Source organism: Emydura macquarii, unplaced genomic scaffold (genome assembly GCF_026122565.2).
Source record: "Emydura macquarii macquarii isolate MOO-44397 ecotype Brisbane River unplaced genomic scaffold, CSIRO-AGI_Emac_v2 contig_499, whole genome shotgun sequence".
Lineage (NCBI taxonomy): Eukaryota > Metazoa > Chordata > Testudines > Chelidae > Emydura > Emydura macquarii.
Genome location: NW_027130636.1, coordinates 12,740,598 through 12,764,753, shown reverse-complemented (window position 1 = coordinate 12,764,753; position 24,156 = coordinate 12,740,598). Strand labels below are relative to the sequence as shown.

The window sequence follows — 24,156 nt, the reverse complement described above, 5'->3', positions numbered from 1 at the left end:
GTCCCATTGCTCAGTATTGTTAGAACAATTCACTGGATTCCCATCTTGCTTGGTCCAATATAAAACAAATCAATGTTTTTACTTATATCAGCTTTGCATAACTACACTGACTCAATTTTATCTACCAAATTCTTAGCAAGGACTATTGCAGGGGTGGCCAAACTGTGGCTCCTGAGCTCTTTTACAGTTAAAGTGCGGCTCACAGAATCCCCTATGTCCCCATCCCTCACCCACCCATTCTCTGCCTACAAGACTAGGGTGGGGAGCTTGGTGCTTCTGCCCTGTGGCAGGGTGGTGGGGCTAGAGGATTCTGCCCAGCAGAGGGTGATCTCAGGGTCTCAGAAGTTTGACCATCCCCAGACTATTGCTTTCACAAAATAAATGATCTCATTTTATAATATAGTGCACAATGTACTATTTTACTATTTTATTCTTAATTATTTTACCTTCTAAAATTAAATTAAAAAGACATGAAAAAATTATGTACATTTATACAACACACATGAATGCTTAAGAAAGGCAAAAAAACCTGTTGTGTCCTTTTTTTTTTTAAACTAACACACTTGGTTAACTACTGGCATATTGCAGGCAAAACAAAAGGAGGTATACTTACAGAATTGTAGGCTGAGGCTCAAAAAGGCCAATAAGGCTGCCAAAGCCAGCAAGATCAGAAAACGATTTCGGAAAAGCATTATTAGTCGTTCTGCTTTCTTGTCATGGTTTCATCTCCATACATGAACACTTTCTGTGAACGAATCACAGGCAAGTATAAATTTAACAAGTGGAAGCTTCAGCTACCCTGAAATAAATCCAAGTATAATTTTGACAGGAGTGCAAAAGAGACGTGAGGTAATTTCATGAATGCAAGTTTCTGAGACACAGAACCCTAATTAAGATACAAAGGTATCAAGTCTTTTCCTTGCCACTCAAACTAGGGTATCAAACTAAGCAAATTTTGCAACACAGTAATTGCTCCTCTCCAATCTCTAATAATTATCTTGTAGAGATCTGCTATTTTGAAGGCTAGGATCCAAATCTTAACAACTCTAAAATTCTTTTAATTAAAGCAGTTTTTCTTCCCACCCTCCTGCAAAATACAGGTTAGAAAAAGAAAATGTTTGCCTAATTGCTCTCAAAATCAACCCTTATTTACCTTGACAGGAATGTTCTAACTATCATATACTCTGTTTCTGAACTGTTAAAGAGACAGATTAAGAATTACTTCCTCAAGAGGACAGCCCTCTTGTTAAATAAATTATAGGAATCTGAGGTAAGAGAATAAAGAGTCAGAGGAAGAGTTACAAGCAGAGCTGTGCAGAAAATTGAAATTCTAGTTATGAGTGACAGTTGCCTTTTTCTTGTGTTGAACAAATGATGCAGGAATTCGGTTGATCTTGAAAGAAGGTTTTTTGAGATCCCCATCTCCTTTGATTTGAGGTCAGTTTACAGCAGCACAGTATGTTGACAGAAAAGGACTTCTTTTCCCCAGTGTTTCTTCTTGTCCCAGTACCTTGATTTTTGTATGGAAAATACCATTCCTGGTTCTTTCCTGTTTTGGAGAAGAAAACACTGCTATGCTTACCTTCTTGCTGAAATTCTGACCTTAGGTTTGTTTTTTTTTTTTAATCGTTGACAGTCCATGGAGGTTTACAATCTCACAACTGTCAGATTATTATTTTCTCAGATTAAGGAGAAAACCTTTGAAAACACTCTTCTGTGTCACAGATCACTGAATTAACTATATCAGCAAATTCTTTCTTGTCTTCCTGTCTTGATCTGCTTAGCCAGAGCAAAGTTTAGGGACCTGTACGCAGCGCTCCCTATGAGTTGTATAGAGACAAAATATGATAATCTAAATCAAAGCAATACTGGTTCTGTCCTAATGGGCTTTTTCATCTTTAAAAACAACGAGAGTCCTGTAGCTCCTTAAAGACTATCAAATTTCTGCAGGCATAAGCTTTCATGGGCTGCAACCCATTTCGTCAGATGCACGAAGCATGTTTTTGCTGTATACAGACTAACACAGCTATCCCTCTGGAATTTTTCATCTTTGTGTACCATTTTCAAAGCAGCACCACAGTTGCCCTCTGGGCTGCTTTTTGGGAGTCAAACAGTGTTAAAGGCAACTTAACAAATAAAATTGGCAAAGGGAAAGAAACACAAGGGCAACATCAATAAGATCACGTAGTTCTTCTATGTGGCTAGTACACAGCATGATGGAGCATATATTTATGAAGCAATAAATCAAGAGAATGAATAAGTAGATGTCTAGTCCAGAATGGAGGAGCCCATTTATTAAATAGAGCTTACACTAGAGTGCACAGAGATCTGCACTGTTTACCTGGGGCCTTGTAGGTGGAATTCAAAGTGCTGGTACTGACCTTTAAAGTCCTAAATGGGCCACATTTCTGGAGACACCACGTCTGCCCTCAAATCATTGTTCCTGCAGCAGGAGTCACTGCATGTGCTTGAGCTGGAATTCCCTTGCTATAAAACAAGACAGGGGATGGACTGGTGGCAGGGGTCGCCATCTTGAGGATGCACTTCCCCACTTCGCCCTCCAGAGCCTCGATCTGCTAAACTTTCAGACACACTGAGAAGCTTATAATCTCCCTTGGGAATAGGACAGGATAGGAATTGGATGGGGTATTTGTTAACATGGTATAATTAGACTGTGGGGTTGAATTAGATTACAGTTTTAGAGGTAGCTAACAGCAGATTTAAGCAGCATCATGTAATTAGGATTATTACGAGTTTTAAATATTTTAATGGGGACCTGTGCTTTTCTGATAATGAAATTAATTGGATTTCTCAGTATGTAAAGCTAGACCATGTAAGTCATTGCAAGATTACTTGTGTGAGTCAGTCAGTCTGTCTCAAAGAGTACTGACTGGGTTGAGAGAACTGTCTTTCCATTTTGTTAAACTAATTTCCAAGAGGCTATAAAGAACTGCGGAGTCTGAGAAACTAGAAACTGAAGCCTGTTGCTATACTGCTCCAAAATACCACCAGTGCCATAGTTGGCATGGGAACGCAGTAAGAAATGCCTAGCTAAAAAGAGACAGCATAAATAGGAAGAAAGGCTTGTAGTTTAAAAGCCCTTTTAACTTTTCAGAATAGCAGCTCTTACTGTACACTGGTGGAATCTCATAATGAAAGGTGCACCAGCCCACTGACTGATGCTAAACTGAGCTGTGAAGGGAAAACAGTGAGGCATAAGGATGGATGATTACAAACCACCAGGAGAGAAGGAAGCAGTTAAGTTAAACAGATGGAAGAACAGAAGGGAAATTGCAGGAAAAACAAAATTAAACAGAGGGGAGGAAGAAATAAAATATATTAGGAAGAAAAATTTCATGAATCAGTATCAACCACCCCCTCCCATATTATTAGTTAATAATGTTGGTATATAAATGCGAGATGCCACAAAAAATGGAGAGAGAGAAACTTAGAGAAGACATCAGATTAAAGAAAATGGAGAGAACATTACATTACATTAGCCAGGATATTTATGGAAGAGGTTTAATTAGCTTTAAACTTTCACTCTTCTGGCAAATAAGATTTAATATTTAGATGAAATAATTCAGAAATTGTAAATAAGAAGGCAAGATTATTTGTAACGTATACATGTTTTGGCATGCTAACAAAGAATGGTTATGATGTTATGATTGATTCGGGACAGTTCCTGTTGAGTAACTGTGTTCAATAAAGGTCTGTCAGTACAATTATTATCAGCTGTCACTTGATATCAAGTATCATGGAAGCAGATGCACATACTCAGTATTGTGAAAATGAAACAACTGGTTTAAAATACTGATAGGTATGGCATTCAAGAGAAAAGCAGCACTAAGACTTTCAACATTAAGTAGAGGCAATAAAATAAACATTAATTATACTCACTGGACAATTAACCGGCAACTTTGAGACGTACACTCTAATTGAGTAGTACATAAAAAGAAGAGGGGGGTTAGAAAATGTAAACTAAGTGCAGGAAAATAAATTTCCCCAAAAAACCCCAAACCATCTCCATGTGACCAGGAAAAAATTAGGAAGAGACAAACACGCACCCAATGTGCTTCTGATGTTAGAAATACACTGTTAAGGCATTAGAGATACTGCTGCAGAATTAAAGCTCACAGTACTGCAGAGCAGCTACTGTTTGGATGACATTTGGTCTATATTGATCTTTATCTATTTACTTCATGGGTGGTTCAAAGTGCAGGTCATGTCCTAGCCTCATTGTCTGCACCTGAAAGCTCTCAGTACCCGAAAGCCAATTTTATCATCAACAACTGACATAACATTGGCTCTACTCGTTGGCTCATGATTCTCCAGACTTTGACTCGCTTGTTCTAAAAGATGAATAAATACTGTAATGCTAGAAACCCAGTCCGCACTCAGCATTCTCAGCACTGGTGTTCTATCAGCAGTTTTATACATTAGCACAAATCACAACATTTCTCGCACATAACTGATGAGCTAGATCTTTTAGCTCAAGACATAACACTAGACTGGATACAGGAGTTCCGTGGAACCACAAACTTCATTCCAACGACGTTACTAAGTGTAAGACACACACAAGAAATGAATGTAATCATACCTTCTATACCCAAATGTAGCTAATAATTAAATGAGAAGCTATTCAGACACCTCCACTAGAGTCTATGTACTTGCTCTAAGATTTTTTGTCTTCCTCCCTCTTAAATTGTGTCCAATATTTAGTCTAACAAATCACAATGGCAGAAGATGACTGATCTAATTTAATGTATCCCCACTATTACCTACTCAAGCACGAAGATGTCAGTTTGTATGAACATTAGCTGTGCAACTACTTGCATATTCATACAAAGCTGAAAAAAATGGTACTGTTATTAAGAGACAGGCTAAAGGGAAACCAGGGATCCATTCCTGCCTTGGCCACACTTCTTCTGGGATTTTGGACAAGTCACAGTCTCTTTCCTCAACTGTGGATACCTATTTGACAGAAATGACAGAACCTACATTAAGTGGATACCTACTTGACAGAAAGACTGAATTTGTTAATGTTTGGAAAGCACTCCAAGGTCCCCTCGGACTTATGTAAGAAAGGTTTTTTAATTATTATTATTTCACACAATGCACTGAAAATATATTCATACCACCAATGACTTTAAAAGCTTGAGAAGTTAGACCTGTTCTATCCTGCAAAATAATCACTGCCATTGTGTACAGCTGTGCCACTTGACTAATAACATTACGTCTAAATTAGCTGCATCCATCTAGGACACAAACCTATAATATTTTATTTAGTGAGTAAGCACATTATTATACTGAATCACCATGATAGGGGAAATGAATTTACTTGATTAAAATAGCATGTCTCCATAATAATCAATACTACTCTTCAAAGTCTGCTTCCATACAATTACTGTACTTATCTGATATGGCAGATCCAGCAACATATCAAAATGACACAAACTGCTGAAATACAAGCAAGTGACAGTGGTCATTATGAAATGGAGAAGGGAAATGGTCACAGTTGTAAGAAAGAAAGTTTCAAAGTCGATAGCTGAATGAATACCAAAGACAGACACAACAAGCATACTGTGCTAGCAGGCTCTGCAGTAGCAAGATCAGTCTGGAAATTGAGATGAGAAAACCTGGAAAGAAAAAAGATATGGGCTAGTGCAGCATGACATTCATGGATTCATCTGGGGAAAGTTACTGAGGAATTTAGAGAGCCCACTCACAAGTCCCATATCCACTGCTGATAGTTCTATCTGTTTGAGAGCTTTCATTTTTTGATCTGTCTTGTATCTTTCCATTGCACAGTAAGGATTTATTTTCTTCTGTGTGTAAGTCTTGGTTTGAAGGTAACTGAACTGAAAGTGATAGCATCAGGTGTGATTATGAAAATTTTTGTTCTATTTTCAGTTTCCACATGCAGACTTGAATTATTAGAAGTCCTGTATTTTTGAAGGGTCTATTTTGTTACAGACAGAAAAGAAAATTAAATGAAAGGAAATATATAAAATTGCACACAGCAAGCCTCTCTCTACAACAGTACATAGAAACTTTATTGATGCCTCACAAACAGGACCAAATTCAAAGAGTTATATAGTAGCTTATATGATTCCATTTGAGTGAGTGTCCAGTTATCCCACTGCACATTGCACCAGGAGGGAGGATAAATGCTTCAAAGTAAGTACAATAAGAAATCTCTTTCTTTGATTCCCCACTTATTCTTGGCTAGGCAGACCAGATCAGTGCGATCTATATTCATCAGGATATCTTTAGGTAGCACCAAAACCCAAAATAACTCCAGTTTAAGATACTAGAAAAAGGTATTCAATTATAAGAAAGGAACTGACAACTAAATAGTATTCATTTTAATTATTAATACCCATTAGTCTGTTGTGCATCCAGATCTCAGCAAAGGTGACCAGCAGACACCTTCCCTTACTCACAAAATAGAGGTAAAGGGAGGATTGATGAAGTACATAAAGTAAGTGATGTTGGCAGCTGGTAAGTGGAATAGCCCAAAACATTTTCTTTACCCTCTGACTTTGTCCGGGGACATATTCCTACAGAGGAATAGGAGGAATAACAGCTGTATTCACATGTGTGTGGCCAGATTCACCATTTGTGCAGTGCTCAAGTTAGGTAGTAGAGAAAGAGAAATAGTGACACTAAGCAGAAATTATTCAGAAGACACCAAAGTGTTGACAGCTCCCCATAATTAAGTAAATACTACTCTTTCCCCCCCCCCCCCCTCCCAATATCAATCCCAGCTGATGCCCTTTCAGTGTTCCACTGGAACGTCAACCATTTAAAGTGGATACATTATTCCTGGTACATCAGGCAACACTGGAGATGCATTTTGACTGATTTCCCAGGAACATCATGCAGCAACAAATAATTAGCCTTAATATTGTTAATCTCAACTCTGCATAGTCCTTATCCTCATGCAGAGGATTATACAATCAGTCTCATATATCTATCTTCACTGTTTCTCTTAAACCAGGCCGAGTAGTTCAATTTAAATAAAATAATCTTCCATTCACAACAGGTCGTTCCACTTCCTAGACATGTTATTTTCCTTATGTAAGAGTACAATTGCCCATCATTGTATAAAATTATACACAGTGACCTCTCTCAACTTATTCTACCCTTCTTTTTAAGGCTGCCACAATATAAACATGGAGATGAAAAGCTAGCAATAACAATAGTAAACACTTTTAAACTGGACTGCCAATATAAACAGTGCAGCAATAGCATGAGAGCAAATCAACACAGGTAACAGTATACTACTGGAGAAGTCAAGGTGAGCCCTAGAAAAAAATTAATATATTTGTATTGTCCCAGCTGCTGCCTTTGTGAAAAATGGACGTTTTTGAAATTGACATGGCTCTACTGCACAGTCTGTCAAACTAACCAATACAATTTCTCATCTCTTTAAATCAATTATATAGAATGCAGAAAAGTTTTACACAAATGAGCTTCTATTTTTTCCTCATGCTCACTATTCTGATTAAAGCCATGTCTACACTAGAGAGCTTAAAGAAGCACAGCTGTACTTATTCACCAGTGCTGCTGTACGATCGCTCGGCATAACAGAACCATCTGCACAAGCAGCAGTAGTTATGTTGGCAAGAGAAGCTCTCCCGCCAACATAGCAGTGTCCACACCGGCACTTCTGTTGATGTAACATGTCACTCAGGGGTGTGTCACACCCCTGAGTGACATAAGTTATACCAACAAAAGTGGTAGTGTTGACATGTCCCCTAAGTAAGAAAGCTTTGAAATGGATGGAGCTTTATATTTACTGCACAGCATCTAGAAGCCTCAGCAAGCCCTTTGAAGAGGAAACCCCCTCAGTGTAGCTAGGCAGGTATCTCCAGCCCCAGCCAAAACAGTCTCAAGAGTGTGAACGAGCAGGAGTAGCCATCTTAAAAGGAACAAGGTGTAAGCAATGAATCTGGGCTAAGAGAAGCCCCAGGAATTAAATTTCCATTTACTACTTCTTCTCAGAATCCTGCATATGAACATGTGGGAAGTTGGAACCTTTCACAGCTCATATGGAATCAAAGTCTCACATCCTAGAAAGGCACAAGAATGGGAAGTCCAGATTGTCACAATCTTACATTTAAAGCTTCTGTAAAACTAATTTTAAGGGCTTAGCTTTCACTGGTAGCCAGACAGGTTTAAATTCCCTTTGACTCAAACAATTTGGTGACAGAAGGAAGAGATAGCTGCTTTCTCAGATAAAAGTTTATTCCAAATGGGTGGTGTAAGCCAAATAAACTATACTTGAAACACAAAGTGAACACGTTTTAAAAATACCATGTTTATTCAGAATCTTCATTCTGAAAAAGCTGGTGAATATCAAACTTTTAATTTTTCTAAGATAAGCTATTCCTCAAAATATGAGTATGTGTTCTTGCAAGTTAGAGCCAAAGAAAACACACTTGGCACAAAAAAGTTGATTTTTTTAAAGAATTATCTTAAACTTCTTGATAAATAATAAAAACATAGAAGAATTTGACACCACTGTAGTATCATCCTGAAGAATCATGCAATTTATTTATAAAACAAGACAACATACTGATGGCGTGTACCAACCACACACACAGCCTGAAGGAATTAAAGAGAGCTGAGGGTCCAATCAGCCTGACCCCACTTTATCTGCAGTAGATGTCAAGCCTGGAGGAGAAAAGCCCCCCTCGGTGGTGAGTGACAGAGAGGGAACAGACCTCTCAAGCTAACTCTATGAAGGATGTCATGGCTGAGGCCAGAGCCTAATTAGAGAGGTCTTGAAGCTGTCTGGAAGGAAGGATCAGCTTGGACGAGAGCCTAGCAAGAGATTCCTAAGTGTCAGAGTCTCTTTGGAGCAGGTAGGCCTGGTGCAGAACCTTTTAGTTTCCTCAACTAGTTTGGATCCCCTTTGTTTTGGGTACTGCAGAAGAGTCATCCAGGGAAGAGACTGTGAGAAAGGCCTACCTGCAGGGCAGGTTAAGAAGTGGCCCAGGGATATAGCAGAGGATCTGAATGAACCCAGAGTAGAGGGCATGCCTGGGTTCTCCTACTGGGCCACTAGGGCTAGTAGGCCCAAATGCCTGAAGTTGGTCCAAACCAGATCTGGGGAAGGATTAAAAGTGACCTGGCTGGAGGAAGGTAGAAGAGGAAGACCACCTCAGGGACAGAGCAGCTCTTGGCAGGGGGCACCGAAGGAGGACAGCCATTATGGTATGCCCAGTCTGAAGGTGAGTTACATGCTTACAGTACATAGAAGCATTATTCACACGTCAGAAATATAGGCAACACCTTGAAGAAGACATCCTGCATTAGCGATATGATGCAGTAGTTGGATTTTATGATGGAAAGATGAAACTACAGTGGAAACACTCATCAGATGGGAATTTGGTCAGATACTAGAGACTGAGAAAAACTTTCACTGGATTCCTACTAAGTGCTTGAGTTCTCAGTTTAAGTGTCATCTGAAAGACCAAGTGCCAGTGCAGATGCCACATGAATGTTTTTAAAAAAACAAACAACATTTGCTTAAATTAATCCTAATCAACTTCAAGATTTGAACTGAAGTGTTCCAAAGTTTTGTTTATTGTAGAAGTCAATGGAAGTCTTTGGCTTACCACCAATATCTAGTTTTCAAGTAGTAAACCAGCTTCTCAATGCTGTAGTCTCTTTGGCAGATGGAGAGAGTACATTGCCCATTGGGGCTAGTTCAGGTGTTAAATTTTTTATTAGTGTGAACCACACCATGAAAAGGAGCATCTCATTGCAAATATGAGGGAAGGTGGTCAATCATATTCCATCCTATGGTTACTATAGCAGTTTTTTTAAATAAAAGTAATATTAGAAACATATTTATGTAATGCTATGTGTCTATAGTGCATTTTTTGGGGGAGAGGATGCCAGTCAAACTACTTTTACTCTTCATTTCTTCTCTTTTTCCTATCTGGAAATAAGAGAAATCTCCATATGACCAGCCTGCTCTCACAGACCATCAGCAAATGCTCTGCAGACCAATCTAGGAACTACTAAGAGAGTTTATTCAAACTGGAGACACTGACTGGGACTACAGTAGTTAGGAGAGTTAAAAATCTTGTTCCAAGTGATGGTGGTATATAGTTAATGGTGGCCCTATGAAAGGACTTGGCTTCTTTTAGACGTCCAGCATGAAAGTAGAACAAGTTTTATATACTAACACTGATTTTGTCAACTTCCTTTTTATTTTTTTAATGCATTTCTTTTGTAAATAAATCCCAAGTTTCGTAAGCCTACTTGATACGGAACTTTTAATAAGCCCAGTCTCAACAAAGTCATGCAGAACTACACATCATAGACGACTGTCAGGATTGATACATGTAACTATAGATGCAATGCTATAATAACCTTGGGCTACATTTTATGTCCTTCCCACTACTAAAGTGTCTGACTCATTTTGCAGCCACAGATCTCCTCACTTGTGGATTTGCCTTGAATTAAGTCAGCCCCTTAACAGTTTTATATTACTGCTGATTTGAGAAAATATTTTCATCCCAATAGAAAATTGCATACACAAGGAGCTTCAGATCAGACATATGGAAAAACCTTAAAGATGGAATGTTAAAAGTAAAGTAACAAGAAAACATTTTAGCCATTACTGAGATTGTTTGTTACAAAGAAACAGCCCTAAAGACATGTTAAAAATAAATGGAAAAAAAAATCATTGGGACTGTGAAACAGCTTGAAATGGTCATTAAATAACTGAATTTTTACACCCATATCACACATGTGGTAGCGATACTCATGTAATAAACTGTACATCTATATGATAAATAGAATATGATATTAATTTGACCACCTCACCTACACTCTGCCCACGAATTCATCTCTGTAAGGACTATTAACATTATATGCCTCTGGCAGTTTCAAACAGCAACATTGTTTTAAAAATTTAAAGTGCCTAGAGGATATGTATATCTCTCATATTACACACAAGTCTAAACATTACCTAAGCAAGAAAACAAACAAACAAACAAAAACAAGTCAGTTGTTTGAACAGTGAAACATTACTTTGATCAGACAAACCACTATTACTTATGGTGAGTATAGTCATTAGAGACCATCAATAAATGCAACTGTTTCAGCATAATCAATGGTTCCTAAAGACACTGAATATCTACTAATTTTTAGTAACAGGAAATTATAGGGACAAAACACAAGGTATAGTAGTTTATCCAGATCCACCTTTTGAAGTGAGCTATTTTCCTAGACAATGTTGGTCCACCAAATTCCTAACTCTGTTACTAAAGCTGCTGCATATATGCCAGAAGAGTTTCATAAAAATTCCCTATGGTGGTGACTGCACCATGATTTTATTTTCTGGGTACTACACCACTTTCCCAAAAGCCTCCTCTTGCTACCAGTCTAAGTTAATATCAAATAGATGTTTGGGAAGAAGGGGTTAATTCAATTTTTTTCAAAATTGTCTCCACGTCAGACGAATAACATTAAGACAACTTTGCTGTCTCATCACTGCCTTTTGGCAGTGCCTGTGGCAATATCCTAATTGCAGTTGTTCTGCATCCTGTTGCCTTCGGTATTATATTTATACAGAACATGTCTGTCAGACAGGACAAATAGGAACAGGTCCCTGCACTGAGGAGTTTACAAAAGTCTAAATTAGCCATGATAGGAGATAAAGGGTGGGAGGAAGACAAAGAGGATTTCACCCAGAAGAGACTGCGAGTTTTAAAATAAGTGCATCGATCTTGTTAGCTCCTTACTGTTTTACATAATATATTAAATTTGGAAAAGCATTTGGACAGAATGTCAGGGTGAAGGTTAGCTTTGAAATCCTTGTATTCTGTAGACTAGTCCACGTATTTACTCTTTGTATTAGTTCCTTTATTTACATTGCATCATATCTTCTATGGTGTTCAAACCTAAAATTGCTTTTGTATAATTCTCTTCTTTATCACTAATGTAAGGAAGGCAGGTACTGTCAAGCACCCATACCCATAGGACTACTGCTTGCTTCTTCCAATGGACTACTGCAGCTATAAGTCTGTATTTGAGTAACAGATTTCTCTAATTATGAATTTGTTTGCCTTTTCCACAAGGCTTCTAAATTTCCAATTATACTCATGCTGATGATCCTTCTCACCAGATGGCCTATTACAAATCCTATCAAATATATTTCCTTTGTCTCTAATTTATGCTAGACAAGTCTATCCCCATCTCAGGTCCTCATTCTCTGTAATTTACATTACAAAGCATTATTCTACCTTACTGATCCAGTTTCTTCTACAGAATCTGTGGCCAGGTCTATATGAAAAGTTAGATCAATCCAACTATGTTGTGCAGGGATGTGAAAAAAATCCACAACCCTGAGCAATGTAGTTAAACTGATCTAACCTCCAGACAGACAGCGCTAAGTCAATGGAAGAATTCTTCCATCAACCTAGCTACCACTTCTTGGGGAAGTAGATTAACTACAGTAAGGGGAGAGCTTCTCCCGTTGCTATAACGCTGCAACTGTTGTTTAGAAATAGCCTGTGTAACTCTAGGTACTTTAAACACCACACAATTGATTAGCCACCGCCCCTCACTCTTCCCCAATTACTATGTTTTGATTAAACTTAGAATTCTGCCACTATGTTTATATGCAATTTGTATGTCAAAGAGCCAAGTGTCTAGGATACGTATCTCAATATCAAGATCATATATAGTGCAATTTTTTTTGCATAATATTTTCCACTTTACATGGTTCTTTGGCAGGACAGTTGCAAGCGGAAAAGATGGAAGGGGAACCCTGGGATTGTTTTGTGACTAGAACTATTATACATTTATTCTGAGTCTGTGTTTGTTACGGTTTTTGTTATGTTTACAAACCTTAAACAGGATCAAAGAAGTTTTATTTGTGCAGCAGCTGATCAAGAAGAGGAGATCGCTAAGAAATGACTAGTGACGGAATGTGACATATCTGGGTTATCTTGCTATGCTTATTTCTATATCTGTGTACAGAAGCCTGTGCACAAAAAAAACAGGAACAAAGATGCATAATACAGTAGATTTATTGACTTTTTTCAATTTAGAGTTTACAGATGCATGGTAAAAAGTAATTTCACACGCCCATTTGTTTTGTGGCTCTGTTTATAGTTAGCTTCAGTTATCTAATAACATTTATTTTGATGTTTCAAATCAAATTACTTTCATACCTTGGCTTCAGTAGACAATCCCAATTTACACCAAAAGAATAGTAAAATTTGGTTCCTCATACACAAGTGGATACCATTTTGTTACATTTCTCAGCAGTGACAAAGAACTGTATTGTCAGCATGTAATATCTCTAAGCCATTTCATATTTTCTAGTTTTGGATACTCAAATTTAATACGTTAATATTTGTTATAGTCCCATTAGTTAAGAAAAACTTAGACAAAAAGTTTTGTCAGTATGATAAATCATAGAATCATAGAAGATTAGGGTTGAAAGGGACCTCAGGAGGTCATCTAGTCCAACCTCCTGCTCAAAGCATCTGTTGAGGAAAAAATTATACAATCTCTTGCCACTAGTTGCAATCCTGTACTACAGACGAAAACTTTAACCATCCTTGCATCTAACAAAGAAAAGAAGAAAACAGGAAAACATTTTCTACAGGTAGCATTAAGTACAAGGAAATGTTGCATCCATGTGTGTTTCACTATCACTTTAACAAAGAAGTCAAGCACTTTTTGCTACTCCCTTCACACTCCTCCACCCACCCTCAATAGGCTGGTTTAATTTTCAGCCTATTGGGAGTACCCATTTTATGCTAATTACAAATTAATTGTACAAACCTGTACAAACGACTATCCTTTAAAAAACCTCTGGATTTTGCACATTTTTAGGTTATCAAAATGAAGACTGAGAAACTATATCATTACAGCAGAAGATCACATATATCTGCTGCTATAAAATTTCTGTAAGTGGAGAAGTTGCTATTAAGATTGTTATGGTTTCAGTTTAAGATGAGAATTTTAGAATACATTTTACAATGGAACAGAAGATATTGGAGCATGGATTATATTTTGTACAGTGGTTGCTACTAAGTTTTTTACCATACTGTTATATTTAATTTTACTGGGGTACTTACTGTCATAAATATAGGAAAAAGCACAGAAAATGTCCATTTTCATTTTTACTGGTTATCCATGCTCTCTACTTTCCAGATTGGATTTCTGTTCCCCATCTTGAGATTTTTTTATGGTCCTACTCCTACTACGGCAGCTGCTCCCTCTCCTTTAATGATGGGTCTCTTGATCACTTTTATATGCACTGTGATGTCACAGAGCTGAGGTAGGTGTGAAGCAGGTAACTGCCAGAGCTGTTTTCTGCCCCTTCCCTCCCTCTCTCCCCCCATCCAAAAGAGCTGAGCAAGTGTGGCTTTCCCTCCCAGCAGGCAGTGCTCGCCTTTTCTTTCCCTCAGCTAGTGTTGAGAGACAGCAGCATGTATCGAAGCCACTCTCCCACCTCAGCTCTGCAGTGACAAAACTGAGATTCCCTTTATAAGTTTAGCTTCCTCCTGCCACCTGACATTAGGCTGATGGCACAGCTGCTTCAGGAGCATTAGGGAGAGGCAGGGTCTTCTGTTTTCTTCAAAGCAGAGTTTCACTGGAGATACTTCCACAGCACGTAGTGAGGACAGAGTTCAGTGCCCCAGCTCAGTGATGACTCCACCCCAGAGCTATAGACAATGACATATTTGCTTGGGAAGCAGCAACAAGATAGCATGTGTGACTTTAAAATGGCTTGATCCTCATGATAGTACAACAAGCAAAGCTGTGGAAATAGCATGGGATCTTTCAATTAAAGGCTATTAGAATATGGATGCACTCGCAGGCAGATTTCAGGTGGACTGTGCAATTATCACTTTTACTTCTTCTGAATGTTTACCTACATGTGCAACCTTAGTGTTGGCACAATATTTTTTGTTTTGCTTCTTCCATTTAATTTCTAAGAAAATCCTTTTCAGAACTGTAGGCCAGATAGACATTCCCCATGATGGCAGTCGGAAGATTAAGTAGAAATTCAATTTGTATGAACTAGAAGTTTGAATACATGGGAAATGTAAGCCAGCATAAGAACAGCAATGTGAAGAAGGTCAAATGAAGTGAGTGTAGAAAAACTAGTGTAGGTATTAGTTTGTCCTTTTAAAATAATCATTAACAATACAGAATCAGATACTCCCACAGCCTTTGTATTTCACTCACAGGAGAACATCAGTGGAAAAGAACAGCATAGGATAGCCATCCACTGCATAAACACTCCTGGCTTGTTATGCAATTTATCAATACAGATGTTGAGACAAAGCCCTAGGATTTATTTTCAAAACAGAACCTATTTTTAAAACAGTATTCCTATGACAAATTTCTGTGATGCTGACTTTATTCCCATTATATCAACTGATTAATGTAGTTATGAAAACTGTGTCTAACAGACGGGTCACTTGAGTAATGCTTATTTACTGTAGCATTATTGAATAGCTTCTTTTCTGATTGGCTCAGAAAACTGACCTAATTACTTCAGCCCAAAAAATCAGTTCTTTTAAAACATACTCAACATACAGAGTAATTTCACTTTCTGTTGCCCGAATTTTTATTTTATTTTGTATAAATCAATAGGATCAGCCTGCCACCAATCTGATTCTGAATCTGAATCCTATTTATGCTCTAAGTGTCAGATGTTGCTTAGGGCACAAACAAGCGTCTATCTTCCCTGACTGTTCAATCTGATTGCCTGGCACATATTCCAAATTTCATTACTAATATAGCACAATGAAAATATCTTTGCACTTTAAAATCAACTCATTACATTTAAAATACATACAATGGTATTTTAACATACTGCATCTATAAAAGACATGTATCAAGACATCATTACAAGTCTCATCTTTTAACAACTCCTTTGCAAATGCCTCTTAATTTCTTCCCTGGGTGAGAATAAAATCAAGGTCTTGAGCAACTGTAGTTAACGATCACATGACACTTTACACTAAAAAGGAATGCTAATCTCTGACGGCTACCAAATTCCAAACTAGGATCCTGATACTGCAAAAAGAAGCACATCAGAGAATCATGCTCCTACATGGAGTCCCACTGACTTGATTTAAACTGAGGATCTAGGTACTTACAATCAGCCTATTTGGAGCACTCTCTGCAGTTTTAAGAGGACACAGTATTCATAATTTTCTGCTTTTAACTGTTGTGTAGTGTTATAGTAGTCAACAATGGAGTCACTGTTTCACCACATAGTGGTTCTATTTTAGTGGAAGATGAAGTAATTCATAATTGAGACAGTATTTGGTAACTTTCTAGATAGAAGGTGTTATATAACTTTTATATAAATTTAAATCATTGTCATCCTGTTACTGGCCTTATGATTTACTGCTTTAATTTATTCTTGCCAGCTCCACGCAATTTATACCATACATTGGCCTACATTTACTTCTCTAAGGCATTTTGGGATATTGTGCATGAAAGATGCTACATAGAAAAAAAGCCGTACCGTAAAATGAGATTTAGTAGATAATCTCTATGATATTTCAGTATAATTACCAGGTCTCTAAAATTCCTGCGAGTAGAAATTCCAGGATTTGAAATCTCCACATAGACTTTTGGTATTCCTAAAATTTTCTACCAGAATTTAAGCTTTTTTTTTTTTTTTTAAAAAAGGAAGGTTCCTAGCCAAGCTAGTGTTTTTATAGATAACCGATTTAATGTGAATGAACACATCACTGCTCTCGCTCTGGCTCCATCCTCACTAACAATGAGTCATGATTACAAACTGCATTCAAACCCCTGGAGCGGTTTTGAATACAGCTAGCAAACGTGGACACAGCCAAACATAGGGCAAAACTGCTCTCCAAGGATTATTTAAAGATACTGGGATGTTGGAGGTATTAAGGTTTTTCTTTTAAACAGATACTTCAGAGTCTTTAAGGAGAGTTTTGAATACAATCTAGCAGTGTCTATACTTGCTAACTAAATGTGTTCAAAACCATTCAGTAGGGCACCGTGCCATTTTTCTCATACCCTAGTTTCCAAACACCCTCCAGTATTACCTACAAGAGGCCCATCCATTTTTTTCCTTCCACACCCTTTCTTCATAAACTCCTTTATCAGATTCCCCATCTCTCCAACACTAGCAATTGCAGATGTTTGATGTAATGGTAGATTATGCTGGGAAAGGCTAGTTTGAATGTTTGCAGAAGACTAATTAAAGGGAGTGTTGCAACGTATTGCCCTGGTGGCAGAACTAAGTTTCCAGTGCCTCATCTATGGTGTACAGTGTTTGTGGTAAGGTGTGCACCTGTGGGCGAGGAGTGGCGGATATATGATATTAGGTGGCTTGACTTTTCATTTCTTTGCTTTTGTGATTTAGTGTTAGGTATGTTCTGAGTGTAGCAACCATAATTGCTTCCAAACAAAGGTTTTTGTGTATTCATTTTCTAGATTTTTGTAACACTTAAATCAGGGTAGGAAATTGGGGAGCAGGGAGAGAGTTGGGGTTGAGGCAGAAGTGCAGCAGTTGATGCAAAAGATTTTGACCATCAGTAGCTGTGCAGAAAACCCTTGTGTGTCAACAACTTCACAGGAAACCCTTCTCTACCATACGACAAAGTGGAAGGAAAAGTAGCTCCTGAGAGGAAAGACTGTGTGCGTCCGGCCTTCATCCATCAGATCTGCTTGCTCTCTATGTAAGATTTCAATAATAATATAAACAGCTGCTAAAAAACAAGCCTAACTCCAATTTAAAAAGCCTAGCCACTGCACGATATCTTCTCAGAGCATCCACCTGCTCCAAGTTTTGTGCAGATGGACAATCTTTTTTTTTTTTTTTTTAAATAAACAAGAAAGAAAGAAAAAAGTCAACAATGAAAGGTCAGTTTGCCCTGGAAAAATTTCAGCCAGAGCCCAATTTCAAAGACCACTTATTAAAAATGTATGAAGAGAAACCAGAAAAGAACTGCAGAGAAAATTCAAAGGGCTTAAAATGTTACACCAATTGGTCACCTACTTTTATAGAAAGAAAAACAAAATCAGAAGGCAGGAATGTATTTAAAGAATTATGGACAATATTAAAATCACTGCATCAAAGCAATTTTCTGCTTTTAGGTTTCCACACAGAACCCAGTTATGCTCTAGCAGAAACTCTCCAGGAGACAAGGAGCTGTACCTACATATATATTGACTGTTTAAAAATTAAAGTAGTGTTTAACTAATGCTGAGTTTACACCAAATGTTTAAATGACTACAATTAAAAACCACTCAGATAAGGTTAATATGATTTATCCCTCTGTGCTACTTTTAGTCACCTTTTGAGAAGAGATTAAAATTAAGCAGCTTTTCCTTTTCATCCCTCTCACACCCTCCCACTACCAATTCTGTTTGTTCTAATCTTCCTTCCACGGATGTCAAAACGGGACATCAGTATTACAACTGCTTGCTGCCAAAATGTGTTAGTCTAGCATCCCATTATTATTGTAATGCTGGCTCAATAACTACTGCATACCATGATGTGTGACAGTTCATGCAGTTACTCAATGCTAGATCCACTTGCTCCACAGATTTTTTCCCCACCCATAAAGGACAATAGCACAAAACTTCACCTTTTAAGAATATGTATATCAAAACAGTTGCTTGTCCCTTAACTGGCAGTAACAAGGTTATCCCCCGGGTCATTTTGTTGTCCCAGCACTTACATAAAGTGATCAGCCTAAGAGTTCAGTCTTCCGACAGGCATCGTTATGAACATTTCTTTTAATCCTTTCTTTTCCCCCACTTTTTAAAGGAACTAACATTTTACTAAAATTACGAGGCAAAAATTCTGTATGACTGATACGTTCTATAAAGGAGCTAGTGTATGCACAACTCAAGAAATTTCAAGGAAAATACAATAAAAATCAAAATGGTTTTGAATTACTTTCAGAGATTTGTAAGTATTAAGAATTATCTGAGAATAAATAGACAAAAAAAATTAGGATGAAGTTCAGGTACATTGAAAGAAATGGACTTTCTTTAAATACATTAAAGGCAGTGAACTTCACAAACATTGAATCATTTTTAGAAATTGACAACTGACACTACATCACTTGAAAACATATCATGCATGACTAGGGGTATGTCTAGATTTAAAATGCTGCAGCGCTTCAGTACCCACTTTACCTATGCCAACAGGAAGGGTTCTCCGTTGGCACAGGTAATCCACCTCCCCAAGGGGTGGTGGCTAGGTAGACAGAAGACTTCTTCTGTCTACACAGCACTGTCTACAGCATTGTGATGTCTCAGGGGTGGATTTTTCACATCTTGAGAGACGCAGCTATGCCAATGTAAGTTCCCACTTTAGACCTGCCCTAAGACATTACAAGAGTAGTCAACACAACTGTTTTGCAAGGTTAGTGTTATGAAGTGTACCAGCGCAGGCACAAATCTAATTATCAGCATATATATTCTGGTACCACCTGTGATGTTATAGGAACTGACCACATGAACAAGACAATACAATCTCAACCTCAGAGTTGTTGTCTAATTCCTCAGTCCTGCAAACATCCACACACTTAATCTTCCATACAAGTAGTTTCACTGAAGTCAATGGGACTACTGTACTCACATGCATAAAATTAATATTTCCAGGATTGAGGGCTAAGTGTCCAGCTAGCCATTGACTGGTTAATTTCTTAGAGACATTATGGCACAAGCAGGTCTTGAGGAAGAATTTAAAGAAGAGTTGAGCCCCCTTACAGATCAGTTCAGGAAGCACATTCCATCAGTGAAGGATGGAATAGAAGAAAGTACAAAGACACTTGTGAGAGAAGAAGACAAATCAGGTGTCAAGACAGCTGGGGGGCAGAGGAGACACAATTCTGTCTAGCCTTTGCCATTATGATTCTATTTTTACTACTATTTAGTCTTTTTTGAAAAGTTAGTTGGCTGGGGTGCTGCCACCAATAGACCATTCAGATTGGCAAGTGACAAGCTATGGATAAAATGTTCAGTCACCTAGGTGACTTAGGCTCCTAAATCCAATTTCGGTGTTTAGGAGCTTCACTCCCAATCAGCAAATTTAGGGTAAATTTTTCAAAACCACCTAAGGAACTGTCTATGAGGAAAAGTTTTACTAGGTACTCCTCTTTGTATGGAAGCCTTTACTGTGGTAAGAGTAGCTTTTTTCAGTTTACTTTAAATCCCTCCTCAAATAACAAACTAAACTGAAAAAAGCCATTCTTATCCCAGAATTAGTGTCCACAAAGGGAGGTCAGACCAGGATAACCATACTAGTGTCAAGTCACATCTTAGATTATACTGACGAACTTTCCCATGAAGACAAAACCTGTAGGTAAAATTTTCAAAAATGACTAAGGTATGTCTACACAGTCCACAGAAGCAAGCCTCCCAGCCCGGGCTGAGAGACACCAGCTCAGTGGGACTTGTGGCACTCTAAAAATAGCTGCATAGACAGAGTTCTGAAGTTGTTGCTCTGGACTGAGCTCTACACCCAGACACAACTGCAAAATGCTGTCTTTATTGCTATTTTTAGAGGACTAGCAGAAGCCCAAGTCCAAGACTGTCCACCTGGACAGAGAGAATCATTGTATAGACATCTCCTTAGTAATTTAGGGGCCTAAATTTCATTGGCTAGTCCACAATAAAGAGAAAGAAAAAAGGATGTGTTTTGTTAACTAACAGGGTAACAAAAAGGGAAATCCTAGCAAGAAGGCACTTTGTAGTTTTTACATGTGTTGGCAGGTTGAGATAACTACTTCATCTACTAGCAGGGGTGAAAGCTTGACTCGTCTTCCACATGGCATTGGCAAGATAAGAATAAACCTTTTCCCTAGTGAAGAGGAGGCCAATGAATGTCCACGGGCTGTCACACCCTAAGGCAGTGCCTTCACTGCGAAAAGGCAGGGGTTTTGTTGGGAGCGGGGACATGTTGGTTGTATTTGGAGAAGGAGGTGGTTACAGCAGGATAACTTTGGGGCTGCAAACACCCTCTTTGGCAGCTAAATAATTTCTTTTTGTGCTGGGGAAGGGCTGAGGATGTCTCCGGAGAGTCACTGCACCATGATTATTAACTAGTGGTATCATGGCAACCCCTCGGGGTCCAACTCCGCTCGGCACCGAGCCCCTCCCCTGCCCTAGGAGCTCCCCCCATCCAGGCTACTGGAGACTCAGCTCCCGACGGCCCCGAATGGGAGCGGGCTACGTGGATGTCCCACGCTGGCGCCGGGCGAGCTGCCCAGCAATGGGGGGAGTGAGTGACACTGCCCCGGAAGGAGGAGGGCAGGGCAGGGCCGCCCCGCCCCGCACTCGTCCCGCCCCGGGCTGCTCTCTGCCGGCCAGGATCCGGGACGGGCGCGGAGTCCCGGCCCGGCGCTTGGCTCACACACGCCGCGGACTGTAGTTCGCCGCCCGGCCGGCTGCTCCCCAGACAAAGCAGCCCCCGCTCCGGGGAGCGGGCAAGCCCGGCGGCAGCAGAGAGCGTCCGGAGCGGGTGCGGGGTTTTCGGGGGGGAAGAGTCCGCGCGGAGCCCGGTACCCGCTGGCAGCGGCGGCGCTACCGGCAGCGGGGAACCGGGGGCGCCCAGCGTCGGGGGCGCCCGGGGGAGTCCGGCAGTGCAAGGGGGAGCGCGGAGCTGGCTCCGGAGACCCGGAGCGGAGGAAGGGGTTGCGGGAGCGGGGATGCCGACGGGAAAGGGGCTGCCCAGAGCCGGGCGCCCGGGGAGGGAGCCCGTCGCGGGGGAAGGGGTGGCGGCTCCTACCTCCCCAGCGGCTGCCGCCTGCTCCGCTGAGCGCCTCCTCCCGGCCCGGGGCTGGCGCCGCAACCGTCCGCCTCCTGCTGCCGCCGAGCGACGGCCCCAAGTCGGACTCCGCGGAGCGGGTCAAGTTCTGCCGAGCGCCGCCTCCGTCCTGCCCCGCTCGCGCACGCGGGGCTCCCTGGGGCCCAGCGTGGCGGCCGCCAGCGCCATCTGTCGCCTCAACGGGGAGGCTGCAGCTTAGGCTCCCTCCTCACCCGAGCGGGGAGCGGCGCGGTGACTCCTCCGGCTCGGCCGCGCTGCTCACAACCCGGGTTCCTTTCCATCGCGCCGATTCCGACCCACCGGATCCCGGCCAGGCCGCCCAGCTCCTCTCCGCCTGGGCCTCGCCTGCTCAGCGTGCGGGGCTAAGGGGAGCCCAGCCGGGTTTAGGACTGGGCTGTACTCCCAGCGCGGCCACTGACTCCCCGAATGACCCTGAGCAAGTCACACACACACACCGTCTGTGCCTCAGTTTCCCGTCTGCACAAAGGGGATGATTATTCTTTATGTTATAGTGTCAGCCAGAGACCCCGCTCGGGATTGATCCTGCAGCGTGCTGGGCCCTGGGCACCCCACAGCCTGAGCTCACTGGTGCTTGTGACTTGACCAGTGTCTGATACTTCTCTGTTTTTCCTTGACTAACAATTGGTGAGGATCAAAAGCTAGAGCTAGGTTTAATAATACTTTGAATACATATCTGCTGACCAATGTAATGTTCTAACTTCTTCCTATTGCTCCCAAGATTTTTGTGTATGGCGATTAATTCCCTGTATAAAAAAAACAAAAACACACCTGTAGTTGATCACCATGTACAAAAATACTGGTAAACTCTGTCATCACATCACATTTGCCTTCCTGAGATCTACTGTTGAGATTTGGCATGTCTGTGCAGGATTGCCCCTTTAAGAAATACAGATTTCAAGTAAAAGCTAAAAGCTAAAATTGATTTGGACTCTTTTATATCAAATGAAATAATTTCATAACTCAATGAACTATTTGGAGATATTGATAATGTATAACTCACAACTATTAAACCAGTCTTTTTCCATAATAGAAGATTGTTCCACATCATCATAGCTCCACATTTGCTCCTAAAGTCTGTTCTTTTGAATAAACCTGGTTTTTGTTTGTTTTTGTTCTCTGGAACTATTAAACTAAATTTTACAGATTTGTATATTCCTAGTGAAAAGCCTACTCCCTTCTTTGACTCATAGTTTGGTATATAACCTGCATTTCAAAGTGTAATAGTTCTGCTTAGTGACAGAAATCAAATTTAACAGATACATGGTATATAACAGGGATTGCACACCAGCTGTTGACTATCAAAAGAAAAAACAAACACAATACATTCAGGTCTGTAGCATTAACTCTGGGACCCAATCCTGCAAATATTACCAAAAACAATCAAACTGCTATGACTTGTCTCATTGATAGAGGCATGGTAGTAAGTGCTTTCAAGGCGAGTTACAGCCCCATCTGGGCCCAGAATTAAATACAATTCACAAAGGATTTGGAATTCAGGAACTCCCAATCTGTTCTCTAACTAATGAAAAGGATTTAATTTCCTTCGCAGAATCCTTTTGCTGTGGAGAGTGACACATTTGTCTGTACGCCCAAAAGAATTTGTAATTTTCTTGGAGTTAAAGCCACCAGATTACTTACACCATATCATAGTATGTGGAGAGGCAAACTCCACTCTCTCACTCTGAATCCAGAGCATGTGGACTACAGCAAATGACTACTCCAGTTTACAGACTGGAATAGTGGCCACAGTCCTATTTTATCACATCTAGTGAGTTTTCATTCAACTGGATCTACATACTTGCAGATCCTCCGGCCCTTTTCCCGGTCATTTCTCTAATGTCCCTATGATTCTATAGGTCTTTGTAGGAGTAGAAGAAATACTCTTCGTTGCACAGAGAAACTATTCTGCTAGCAACAGCACTGGGTATCCTTGCATAAGGGTGAACTTCAACCATTATAAATCACCAAAGGTTTTTGTGCAGTAACATATACTTCAGCAGATTCTTACTACTGTGCGTGTAGAAACAAAACCTGTCAACAGACCCATTAACTGCATCTAGATCCTTGCTGAGGAAAGGCATTATGCATTGGGTCAAACTGGAGAGGATAGTATGAAATTGCCTACAATGGCATTGTGGCCCATCCGAGACAAATATCAGGACACTAGATGGGGAGGGCGGGCTGAGTTACTATAGTGAATTCTTTTGCAGGTGTCTGGCTGGTGATTCTCACTGATATGCTCACAGTCTAATTGATATTTGGGGTCAGGAAGAAATTTTCCCCCATGTCAGATTGGCACAATCTGGGGGGTT

The 24,156-nt window shown here is 40.0% G+C and overlaps 1 protein-coding gene across 4 annotated transcripts in view; it reads right to left on the bottom strand.

Moving 5' to 3' along the window:
• Nucleotides 1–24,156, bottom strand: part of PXYLP1 (2-phosphoxylose phosphatase 1) — a 74,736-nt gene that overhangs the window by 48,679 nt on the left and 1,901 nt on the right. The window contains exons 1-3 of one of the 4 annotated variants that reach the window (XM_067538956.1): nucleotides 3,901–4,199; nucleotides 2,382–2,487; nucleotides 614–745 (exon numbers count right to left, since the gene is read on the bottom strand). The exons of 1 other annotated variant lie outside the window; for it this stretch is intronic. In XM_067538956.1, coding sequence (XP_067395057.1) covers nucleotides 614–692 — 79 coding nt within the window. In that variant the 5' untranslated portion in view covers nucleotides 693–745; nucleotides 2,382–2,487; nucleotides 3,901–4,199. Of the gene's footprint in view, nucleotides 1–613; nucleotides 746–2,381; nucleotides 2,488–3,900; nucleotides 4,200–21,784; nucleotides 21,853–24,156 lie in introns of those variants that run through there. 2 more of the 4 variants (XM_067538958.1, XM_067538957.1) reach the window with 2 other exon arrangements.